The 12,839-nt window shown below is 46.2% G+C and overlaps 1 protein-coding gene across 3 annotated transcripts in view; it reads left to right on the top strand.

Moving 5' to 3' along the window:
- Positions 1 to 561: 561 nt before the first annotated feature.
- pvrl2l (PVR cell adhesion molecule related 2 like) overlaps positions 562 to 12,839 on the top strand; it is a 221,361-nt gene continuing 209,083 nt past the window's right edge. Inside the window, exon 1 of one of the 3 annotated variants that reach the window (XM_047344087.1) lies at positions 562 to 1,042. In XM_047344087.1, the coding sequence (XP_047200043.1) occupies positions 946 to 1,042 (97 nt within the window). In that variant the 5' untranslated portion in view covers positions 562 to 945. The remainder of the gene's footprint in view (positions 1,043 to 12,839) is intronic. The other 2 variants (XM_047344089.1, XM_047344088.1) reach the window with 2 other exon arrangements.

Genomic DNA, 12,839 nt, shown 5'->3' with positions numbered 1-12,839 from the left:
AGATGCTCAAGTTAAGCATCTGGAAATTTCAATAATAACTTTTCAAAAAGAGAACAATGTGCTGCGCAAACAAAGTGTGCCGAAGTGTCCTTGGGCAAGACACTGAACCCCAGATTAAAGCGTTTGAATCAATCCACTGTATGAATGTGTGTGATTGAGTGAAAGGCAACACTGCAGTGTAATGTGCTTTGAGAGGTCATGAAGACAAAGCTCAGTATAAACACAGACCATTTAAAATACAGAAGGAAGTATAATGGTAATAATAATAATAATGCTAAAAGACCAAGTCTGGTGCACCAGGTAAATTATAGATATTGTTACTTTAATCTGCAACAACACTTTGTATCATATTGTTTTACATTATTTGAATATTAACCTGCAGTGATGAATTAAAGTAAAGTAAAAGTTGCATCAAATGTCTATAATTACATCATAATCAATGATGAATGTTACAATGATCCTGGCAGTGTGTGTGTGCGCGTGTGCGTGTGTGTTTGTGTGCGTTCAGCAGCCTATTACGGCTGAAGTCCTCTTGGTGACGCTCTGCTGACATCACTGTGATATTCCACATCTCACACACACACACACACCGACACACACACAGACACACACACCGAGCTCCGCGCTCCGGCCGCCCGCACTTTGTTTCTGTTCCTCCGCGGAGTGTCACCGTGTCTCCGGCGGATACCTGCGCGCACGGAGGGCGGCCCGCACTGGGAGGGGTCCGAGGAAGGAGCGACAGAAAGTTCCACACGGTCCTGACCGGAGAGGGGCTCCGCACGCAGCGGACACCGAGGCAGCGACGAGCCGCAACTTGGCCGAACCCGGGCGGCGTCACTCCGAACTGAGCTCGAAGTTTCCCCGCGGCCGATCGGAGAAGGAAATAACCTGGAGCTTCACCGCTGTTGTGGATTTTAACGTCCACCTTGGGTCCCGTGCAGAAGAATGGCGAGAGGCTACGCAGCGCGCCGCCCGGTGTCCCCGGTGAGGAGCACTTGGCTGGCGGCGGCGGCAGCGGCGGTGGTCCTCCTCGTGGCTGAAGGTAAGACCCCACCACCCGGGCAGTGTTCGGTCTGAGCCGCCCCCTGTCTCCCACCTCTCCCGGCCCGGTGCGCTCCCACCGCGGCCAAACCCCGGCAGCTCCAGCCGCAGCAGCCCGCGTCCTGCCGGCTGGAGCTGCCTCTTTCCCCCCCTTCGTCTCTTCCTCCTCTCCGGCCGCTGCTCGCCGGACTGTGACACCCGCTGTAAAAGTTTATTGTGGCGGATGTGTGTGTGGAGCGGTGCGCCACGATCGGCGAGGTGTGGCTCCCCCTGGTTCGTGGGCTTTTCGGTCCTAATTCCCCGCAGCCTCCGACGGCAGGTGACCGTGTAGGAAGCCTAATCCCCTCTGAGCCTCTGCAAACCCGGTAATCTGTGTTTACCTGTGGGGAAGTGTCGAGGGGGGACGCGGGGGCGAGGAGATGCGGTTATTACGCATCAGGGTTTCACTGTGCGGAGCAACAGGGCGACCGTGGGAAGCAGGGTGTCGGCAGGAGGGGAGAGCTGCTCGGGCCCCTGCTCCTCAGGTGGCCCCTCGTCCCTGAGAGGCGGCTCAGGAGCCCTCCACGAGCAGCCACCACACAACCAGCAGCGGGGGAATCAAGTTCAGTGTTTATGTTTCAGCAAATAAATACTGACGTTAAAGAGCCACGAGAGCAGTGTGCGCATCCGGGAACACACCGCACATTTGTAGCTTTGTCTTTTTAATAGAAAACGACGCACAATCAGAAATAAACAACATTTGAAATAGTGTGTTTTGGTTATTATGACATTTTCCCCAGATAGCAACAACAAAGAAGTCTGATTCAACATCAGCTATTAAAACATACACACAATACAAATTTATAAACTTGATCTATTATCTCTTTTTACACATTTGCCAACACACACTAATGCTCATGTATGTGGGATGAGCCAATATTGGCTGATCAGCCTCCTGATACAAGTGGAGCTTCACTGTAAACGCACTGTTATGAGATGCAAGCACAACACACCACCCTGTATAATATGTCCAGAGGTAAAAGAGTCATATTTTACACCAAGGTTAGTTATTATTGAGAATAACGACGAACAGAACCTGTAGAAAAGCTATAGTAATATACCTTTAACCTTAAATATTTAATCTTAACGTTAAAACATAGTTTAAAAGGTCTGATGATGCCAAACATTCCTTTAAAAGATTACTCCAAACTCACACTTGCTATGCAGACACACAATAGGACCATAAATAGAAGATGTCATTATATTTGCTATCCATTACCATAGCAACACTTTATGTCCTTATGTGAACATTACAGTGATAGATATGGAGATAACCACAAACTTTGGTCGCGTCACTAAAACGCTGTTCTGAACAAAACAGACACTCAGAAACAGAAACCATTCTCAGAGCTTTAGCTTTCTTCTTCTTCTTCTTCTTCTTCTTCTTCTTCTTCTTCTTCTTCGTCTCCAACTGGGACCAGCTACAAAATTCATAACAGCAGGCACTCGTGCTGCAGTCGTTGGCATAGAAATCTGCGTTTCCGACTCCGTCAGCTTGAATCTGTCAGCCTGTTGTTTTCACCTGAGAGTGACTAGTATCATCTGTCAGAGCTGAGCTCCCATCGCCACAAAGGAGAGGGAAGATGGGTCGTTATGGAGCCGGGAGACGTTCTGTCGCGTGCGCTGACGGGCCTCAGAAACATGCCTCTGTGATCAAAGCAAGAGGGAGGGCAAGCTTTCTCCAGGCTCAGAGCCACCGAGCCACTGCTTTGCATTTTTTTTTTGTTTTGCTGTAGCATCTGTTGCATAATAGGTGAGGATTTGAACTGTGATTTACACTGAGTGAACAAGGCAGGAGGACGAGTCAACATCGATTGGTATTTGCCTTGTAATGATTTTGTGTTGGGAGCGATGTGAGACACGAGAAGAGGTGAAATCCCAGTGCGACGCCACCGAGTTGAGGACCGAGGTGCTGCAGAGCCTGTGAGCCGTGCAGGTTGCTGCGAGGACGACGGAGCCTCCGCAGAGACTCTGCCTGTATTGTTAAGAAGCTGTCAGATTGTCGTGACAGTATCCCCACAGGTTATGAATTAATTTGAACAACTGCCATGTCCCAGGGAAAACCTCCACACTCACATTGCAGCTACTTATCCAGTGACTTGCTGACACTCACGGCACATGAAACATGATTTTTGTCGAGGCCGAAGGTTGAGTGTGTAAATTCTTCTGTTTGTCTTAGTTGGAAATTAATAACCCCTCTAAAGAAAGGGTTAATGGCAGCTGTAAACCTTTCCCCATGATTTTAAAAGAACCATATTAACCTTCAGTAAAATGGGCAAATTGGAGTTGAGAGGATATCACTCTGCAGCAATGATAATTAAGTCACTTCAGGTGTCCCCGCCCCCCCCAGAGCTCGTCTCTATAGGCCCGATCCTGTGCTGAAATGTCAATGATGATGAGTCCCCTCGACGGCTCGGTGCAGTCGAAGGGCTGATTAGCTTATCATTTGGAGAGCAGGCGGCCGATGATTATCGTCTTCAGAGCGGCGCAGCCTGATTATCGAGAGCTCTTATTAATGACTGTTTGCATATTCGTGTAGCCGCTGCTGGAGCTCCGGTATGGATCTTTTATCAGCTTCCTCCATTTGGAACCGGTGCAGGAGAGGGTTGTGATGAAGACGCCTCGGAAGCAGCCACTGGTGTGCGTCAGCACCTTTTTGAGCATGAAACCCCAAATAACCACCTGCTGTACTCCTCCACTGGCAGAGGAGCAGCACATCTGACACTCAAAGAATATTTACTGGTGTAGCATCTGCTGCATTTTAAAGAAAAATCCGGAAAAGTATCCAATTTTACAGCTTAATTATATATAAAGCATAAACAACTTCTAAACAAGCAGGGAGTGCAGGACATTTATCTGTGAGCTGTCCTGCACAGCTGCCTCCGTGCTCTCGGCCTTTGGGGGCAGGAGCACAGTTATTGTAATTTTTCTCTTTGCAGAATGTTTCATATGATTAATTATTAGAGCAAGCCTAGAGGCTGGAAATCTCCCATTATTTCAAAAGCAAAAGGGCAGTTTGAATGAAAATGCCAGTAGTTTAACAAACAGATTTTTCTCACTTTGCATAAATCATATTTTAACCCCCGCTTAAACCTGAGGCTGAAAATGATTTGGAGCCTCCAACATCTGCGGTGCAGGGGACGTAGAGCCTATTGTGTCTGATGGCAGACTAAATGTCAAGGAGTGTGTGTGTGTGTGGTGTGTGGTGTGTGTGTGTGTGAATGAGGGGTTGTCTTTGTCGAGAGCTGAACATAGGTATCATCATTTGGTTAAAGTGTCAATAGTGGCAGCTGGATGCATTGTAATGTCTGTGGAGTTCAACGTGTCTTCTTTTCAGGGTTTATTTATAGGGAACCTTGCAAACACTTTCCCAAAAAGCCCGTAGCAACCACAATACGATAACCAAAACCCAACTGCGAGGGTAGGGGGTAGAAAAAGCCATTAATGCTGTATGTGATGACGCTTATTTAATGATAACATGAAAGAATGATTTAGCCTCTTAGCCACAGACACGGCACATTAAAAATACAAGCCTCTGTCGTGTGGAGGACCACAGATTAGCTGCGTTCGGTCCTGAGCTGCAGTTAAAAGCACGTTGGCCCCGGACTCAAATGTCAAGGGCTCTTCCCGGTGAGGCATGTGGTGATAATCATCCCCTCAAGATCTGACCGTGGATGCTCATCGGGAGCTTATTAATGACTCACACCAACACAAACTGCACAGTAACGCTGGAGGCTGTTGGTGTTTAGGCCAATTTGTTTGTCATTGTCTGGCGTGTGTGTGTGTGTGTGTGTGTGTGTGTGTGTGTGTGTGTGTGTGTGTGTGTGTGTGTGTGTGCGCTGGTGATTCTCACCCAGAAAAGCAGAATATCCAGTCCCATCACTCTGAGAGAATAACTCCTCCTCATTACAGCATTAATTGACAGACTTGCAGATGACGTTGCGTCACATTGTCCTCTGTGAATTCTTCATCTGCATCAGTGTTCGCCTCATTTTGATTTTCGCCCCCGGGTTGTTTTATCGATCGAGGATTAGACTGTTTGGATTCCCGTGATTCTCCATGTGAGCGATGGACCTCTAACTTTTTCTTGCAGGGTCTTGCATAATGCCGTTCGCTTGTTTTTGTACAATCTTACCAGTTCTGACGTCCGTCTTTCAAACGGCGATAATGGCCGCTGGTGGAGGTCGGTCACTCTCAGAGATTTGGAAGCAGTTGTCATGGACACTGCTTTTGTGGAAGAGACAATTTCACATCTCTTTGTTGACTTGAGACAAAGTAGATTCCACACACTGCTCTTTCCCAGCATCTCTGTGTATTGATGTTTTTGTTGTGCGACCCTGTGCGGTGTGTTTGTGAGGACCTTTAAAAAAAATAGCTGAAATTAGAGGGGATGAGGTTGGACTCCATGTTGCTGGAGGAAGCTCCACGAGTCCGACCCGCAGGTTTTAATTCATCACCCTGTCTGCAGGGAGTCAGCCAGCACGTCTCTGCACTGGGTCAGCGGTTTTTCTTTTCATTCCACTTCTGAGGAAACGGGTTACTAAGCAAATTCCAGATCCCATTTCTAGAAATAAACCCTATCATGGCTAACACCTTGGCACTCCTCAGTGATTCTTCAGCAAACAGGTGTCAGAGGGAAGAGGGATTACCGAGCATAGCAACAGGAACAGGGCCATGAATCACAATGGAGCTGATCTGAGGATGTTTGGGGGAAGGTTTTTCTTTTTGCTTTTGCTTTCAGGGTCCACTCAAGCATTAACTGTGCCATGAAAGGCTTTTCAGATCTCACACACACACACACACACACACACGATCAATGTGGCCACCCTCCCTAGTTTGACTTTTACCGATATGTAAAGCAAAGGAAACTTCCAGCCGGCGTTTCCTACCCGGCTCGGTCTCTCATTCACCCATTCTCTCTCTCCCTCAGTCTTATTCTCTCGCCCTCTCTATAACTGTCATTCTTCCGCTCACGACCCTATTTTCAGCGGGCCTGGCTGGCTGCCGCTCTGTGGTGGCTCCCGAGTGGGGGCCCGTTTGTTGGAACAGCTTTTTGTGGAATTAAAAAGGGTGCCAGACCCCCCCCTCCTCTTCCTCTCTCTGTCCGTACTTCGAGGCCTCATTGTTTAGAGAGGCAGGGAGCTGGAGGGGATAAGAGAGAGAGGGGGACATTTCAAAAGGGTGAAAGTGTTTAGACAAACGTCCCTGCTCTGTCTCCGGCTCTTGTCCTGATCTCACCCAGACTCAGGCATCAGCCTCTGGTACCAGTGTAGAATGAGTGAGTGGTCATGGGATAAGCGATGTAAGTCGTGTTAGTATCGACGGGGATTAAAACACTTGTGTGGAGGGAATCATCTGAGTTTGAAAACACAGTGGTCTGCACGTAGCCTCAGTGAGCTGTGTCCGTCCTCTCCTCCTGATGCGTCTCTGTTTCCTCTGCAGACAGACGGAGTGTCCACTGGTGACAAAATGGAAATAGCCTCCACCGGCAGTGTGGGCGCGCAGCGGTCGTTTAGGCTGTGATGTGACTTTGTGACATTTCCTGTTGTACCCATGTGGGCAATTAATATCCGCAGTAACATTGTTTGCGGCGCTCGTGACGTCACGGAGCTTTTCGTCCTGGTTTTAATGCAGAGTGAATTTAAGGTGACCGTCACTCAACTTCAATTCATCTTTCTCAAACTAATGTCAGAGGCATCACGAGTGAGATGTAATCACCAAACCACTTCTCTGCTTAAAGCCACATGTATTGTGTTTTAAATAATATAACTCTGCTTAAACAAAAACTGAACATGACTAAGCTCAGGATTTAATAGATTCAATTTAACGCAGGGCTGACGTATAGAAGGACATTAGCTTAAGAGTTAACTTTTTTGTAGTTCTGGGCACATCTTCAACTTCGATGCTCTCAAATTGCTGGAGGTAGTTTTAGTAGCAATCATGAAACAGATGGACTTGAAGGACTTTTCTATATTTTTCACCATCAACCGATACCACTTTGTTGGATGTATGTCCGTTCCAGGACCAGTCATATCCTGTTTTCCTCTAAGTGATTGGATGGTAAGTGAAATCTCTCTCATCGCTGGAGGATGTTCAGGTCACAGTCAAGTCAGTACGATTGGGGAGAAAAAGCCAATTTCCTGCCCTGGATTAAGTGCTAACACTAGAAAGGCCCGACCCTCGTCAATTGTCTTCAGGATGTTTCCGCTCTGCTGTTCCTGCTCCATGTTTCTACCTCTAGTAGCACTTATTAGTCATGAAATTAAATAATAACAGTGGCCTGTAATATTTTACGGCCCTGTGCTGGCAGCTTCTTGGGTTTCTCTTCGACTGAACCTGCAGTATTTTGAGATGAAAACACTTAAAGCTGAAGCTTATCTGAATTTCATGACACTTAATAGCTGCGGTTGAACAGTCTATTTTACTTGGAGAGGTTCAGACTGAGTGAAATGACCTGGAAGTGTTTCAGCCGCAGCCGTGATATCGAGCCGTTCCGACTCTAAATGATAAAGAAAGGAGCTTCAGTGCTTCCTGTCTTATCTCCTTTAGCAATGGAAACACTGGCCCCTCCTTTATGAAAGGAAGGAAGAAAACGCCGTCCCACAATTCCTTGTGGCAGCAACATTTAAAGCGACGCACTATTAGTTGTTGCATCAGGGCCGACTCGCGTAAATATAGCAACAGCAGAACATCTGTTTTATTCTCATGACATGAACCAGAACTGACGGATCCTCTCATGATCGTCTGAACTCCAAAGACAGACCTAAATACAAAACCCTTCGCCTGCTCGCGTGGCCGTCGATCGTCTTGATTGAGCGCGTCAGCTCTGACAGTATTGTTTCTCATTTGCATTATTCAAGCTAACATCTCTCCTCCTCACAAGTGACTACTGTTCTGGCAGCAGCACATTTCTATGCAAGTCACACACACGCATTGAAAGAGAGGACCGGTGTCGTTCAGAGTTACAGCCCATTTACTACTAGTGTACGTCTCCCTCCAATCATTCTGCAATGCCTGTCATATGTAATTGCATCACGTTTTCATTTTTGGGTAGTATACGAGCTCTGCTGTTATTTCCACCCCTGGCTGTATATAAAAATCTGTCCCGGCAAACAAAGCAGCCGCATGGAAATGACAGGACGAGGATGTGACAATTAAGTTTGTCAGGCTGCGTGTTTTTTATCTGGGATTATTTCCTGCTGGAGATTTCCAAACATTCCTGTGGGCGTCAGGTGACGGACAGGAAACAGGCTGCTGTCTACATTTTATATTAACAATGGGACCTGGGCTCCTTCAGTCAAAGACGTCGGAGCGTTCTCTGGTCCGGTGAGACGTCGCTCAATGTGCGGACTGACGTGGAAACACACATTTCTGGGAGATGAAAACAATTCAGTCTTTGACACAAGCAGCTCTGGCATTTGTTTTTATGATTAGTGCCGACTACATGTTTTCGTGTGTGTACACCAGCTGCCACCCATAAAAACAAATGGAAAACAACGTTAGCATATCTGAATTGTTACGGCTGCCTATGAGGTTATGTTTTCACTCGTCTCTGTTTATGTTTATTTGCTAAATCCATTTCCACCACACTTGTTTGAGGGGGGGCTGGATGGGGATTCAGGTGAATCCAGGAATTTATGTTCACTGTCTTTTACCTTTGCAACCATATGTCAATATCTTTGTTTATTTCTCAGAAAATAATTCCATAATAATTGAGAAACATTTATTCAAAGTGTAGTTTGACCACCAGGGGGATTGAGACGCTTTGGCCTCACTGTCGCAGTCATGTCGTCCATCTTTATTTACAGTTTGTGCTCTACTGTGTCGTTCTACATCAAAGAAGAGTTGACTTGTATTTCTGGAAAACTTCAATAAACCTTTATTGATTGAACAAGCTTCTCCTCCCCTGTCCCCACCTGTCCTCTCATCCTCTGTCCTCCTCTGCACTCTCCTCCCCTAGCCTCTTCTGTCCTCTCCTGACTCCTGTCCTGTCCTCCTCTGTCCTCTCCTCTTCTCTCCTCTCCTGACTCCTGTCCTGTCCTGACTCCTCTACTCCCCTATCCTCTTCTGTCCTCTCCTGTCCTCTCCTGACTCCTGTCCTGTCCTCCTCTGTCCTCTCCTCTCCTCTCCTGACTCCTCTCTTCTCCTTACCCCTCTCCTCTCCTGTCCTCCTCTGTCCTCTCCTCTCCTGTCCTCTCCTGTCCGGTCCTCTCCTGACTCCTCTCCTCTCCTGACTCCTCTCCTGTCCTCCTCTGTCCTCTCCTGTTCTGTCTTCCAACAAGACACCAAGCCCTGCATCCGTCTAAGAAACAAACCAGCGGACGATTAGAACCGATATCATTTCTCTGTCTTGAACCTTAAATGACCATATTCTAAATGTCTGGCGAATCATTTCCTTCTAATTTATTATTTTCCATTAAGTCTCAGAGCACAAACACAGATGTACAGACAGGTTGCTGCCCCCCCTCCCTCCTTCTTCTCCTCCTCTCGGCCGCTGCTGAACCTGATTAATTGCTTCTGTATCCCTGACTAATTTAGCCGTTGATTGAGAGGTGACAGCTGCAGCACGAGTCTCCGAGAAGAACCCCCTTGACTCGTGACTCTCTGTCTCTAATCGGAAGCTCTGGGTCATTTCTCTATTCACACAATTCAAGGAGTGGATTTTCCTCCGTGAATCCAAAATTGAGTTGGTTTTTTTTTTTCTTCTTTCTGACACAAAGCACTGATGTTCTTTTGACATGAAGCTATTCAGTATTCCAGACGGATCCAGACATTCGGTCTTTTGGCAGCCGGCGATGGACGTTTTCATTTGCATGACAGAATTACAGAGTTCTTTTTCAAAGGCAGGATTTTCTATTTTCCTCTTTAATAGTATATCATTGTTAAATGACTTGAGATATTGCCTGGTGCTTTTCTATAGGCCCTGGGGGATATTTTCACAGCTCATTTCATTATTTCTTTCCTCCCTGCTGCTTTTGATGCGTACACTCACCTGTCAGTCAGCCAGGATTGGTCTTCAGCTCTGTCTGGTTTTTTTTTTGTCAGAGAGGATCCAGTCCAAGTTTTCCTCAATTAGACCAAATGAAAGTGCAAAACAGATTAGTGAGGCTACGGCATGTTAATAGCTCCCGTCCAACATCTGTCGTCCTTGTCTCCGCTGTGAGTCTTTGTCTGCACAGAGAGGTTCAGGGTGGATGTGGTGGTGGGACGTCTCTGAATAAATGGTCCCAGAACAAAAGTCTGTGTTCTCTGTGCTTTGAGTGATGAGACGGATTCAGGTTGTTGGAATGAGCCTTAAACAGTGTAAGTACCTTTGGAGGTGAAACACACAGCTTCTTACTGGGATTCACATGAAATTCTTCAGCACTTGTATGTGTTGTGAGCCTGACGTGATGTGAGGACCGCTCTGAGGAGAGTCCTCACTTTCAAAAGGCTTTTTGAGGATTGAGATTTAAGCCGTTTTTCAGACATGAACTCTGGGAAATGTCCGGAAAATTGGATCCGGACATTTTCCTTTGAAACATGTAGAACGCAGCTGGACGCTGTCTGGGTCAGACGGGAACATTTACCGGTACGTTAAATCGAGGGGTGGAGCCTGGACCAAGGCAGGAAATCATTTATAAATTCCCCTGCAGGAAGTTTACAGCACAATAACACCAGCGTCGGCTCCCTTATCACCAAAAGCTGGACTCACATTCTGCCCCTCTGGACTTCAGTGCACGTCTGAAAGAGGCTTTTAAGCTTTAGATTGTCCTGTGTGTTATTCAATGTGAATCTACATGCATGAAAAATGTACTTAAGTCCAATAACTAAATCAATGTACTTTGTTACATCCCATAACTGTCTGGCCCTCACAAAGACAGCAGTACAAGTATACATCAAATCAAAGGAAATCTCTCCTCGTCTCCTCTCCTCTCTCCTCGTCTCCTCTTTGTCTCTCCTCTCTCGTCTCCTCTGAAATGTTGGTGAAATGGATCGAAGCCAAGAGGCACAGGGATTAAATGGCTCATGTCAAAACCCAAGAAATCATTAACGACAAAGTTCTCAGTTTCTCCAGAATTCATTTACAAATGACAACTGTCACACCACGACAGTTGTGAACTGCAGCTGCACTTGTGCTCCTCCCCAGGGAGGACGTGTTGGAAAGATTAGATCCTCTAGGATTTTGCAGAATTAAATGACAGTGAATGATTTGGTGAAAAGTAAGAAGACTGAATCTCTACTCCTTCCTAACCAAGGTGCAGAAACATCCAGTTATTGAGTAAAGGGCTAAAACTGAAGCTGTGGTTGACAAATAATATTAAATTAAATTGGAGACAACGACGGCTTCTGTAGCTGCTACCAAAAGGAGTGACTGTTATTATGAGCCTGGCAATTATGACAATAATCTGCTAATCTGCTTGCTGCATTGAAATTGGAATACCCATCCATCCATCCATTTTATAAACCGCTTATCCCGTTGACGGCTGCGGGGGCTAGAGTCTATCCCAGCATGCACCGGGTGAGAGGCAGCACACAGTCTGAACAGGTCCCGAGGGTGCAGCCCGTCTCTGTCAAAGGGCTTGACATCGGAATATGAAATTCAAAGTATGGAAAAGCATAAATATTCCACAGTGCTGGCCAATGACAGTTTATCTGCTATATGTCTTTGGGACGGATGGATCATGCAGCACAGTTCAGGGCAGAGGTGAAACTGTGTGTTTCCTCCACCAAGAGGTTATGTTTTCACCCCGTCCTTTTGTTTTCAAGCCAAATCATGCAAAAAAAACTACTTTTCCATGAAACTTGGTGGATCTGATTCACGATTTTGTTTTTTTCTGAAGAAGTAATGCAGAGATCTTTATAATGTACGTGCTAAAATCTATCAACAGGTGAAATTTGGTGTGGATCTGGATAATTACTCATATTTTGTGAATTGATATGAATATTTTTAGGGGCTTGATCTTTGTTCTGATTCTGTACAGTAACAAATATTCCTATATCAGAGAATGGATATGGTTTATGTATCTGATCTCAATATGAAATGGAGGAATGAATATGATGATTGAATATGAGGGGCCTTACATTTGAGCCTTGGCTGAGGCATTGACTCCAGTGCCACATCGTTAAGTAATGAACTCACAATAAACCAAGCAATTTGTGTTAAATATATAAACAACCTACTTTGAATTCATTAAAATGATTTTTTACACGAGTAAATATTTCATCTAACGAGAAGTTTAGCTAATCTATTACTTTTAGAGTTTCCTCTGTCAGACTGTGAGGTTGCATCTTGAACAATAACTGTCAGTGGTTAATATCCCAACATGTATTTGTGAGTCGACCCTAATGTGTCTGTGAAAGTGATTTTCACTGAGGCAGCAGCTCGCTTCCTCCCTCCTGCTGTTGGTGCTTACCTCAGAAAAAAAAAACTCCATTAACTAAGGAGTCAGGATTTGAAAATAGAAAATGACTTGTGCGCCCGGGTCCCTGACCTATCCGCCTCCTCATCCCAGAGTCTATTTCCAGGCGTTGGGTTTTCTCGAAATGGGGGGATGATTTCTTAATCCTCGGGGACGCGTCTGAGGATGGAGGCGAAATGCTTCGGCTGCTCTCGTTTCCCGGCACACACGCGTCCTGGCGGGTGGCAGCCCGGCTGCCCAGTGAGCCGACTGGACGGAGAGAAAAGGGCGCTAATGAGATGTGTGCTGCTCTTTCATGTGTGTCCTATCCTCTTACCAGCATGCGCTTCTCTCGACTTTGTGGGGGTCTCGGCAATA

Source organism: Hippoglossus stenolepis, chromosome 17, assembly GCF_022539355.2.
Source record: "Hippoglossus stenolepis isolate QCI-W04-F060 chromosome 17, HSTE1.2, whole genome shotgun sequence".
NCBI classification, from domain to species: domain Eukaryota; kingdom Metazoa; phylum Chordata; class Actinopteri; order Pleuronectiformes; family Pleuronectidae; genus Hippoglossus; species Hippoglossus stenolepis.
This window is presented reverse-complemented; position numbering and strand designations above follow the sequence as displayed.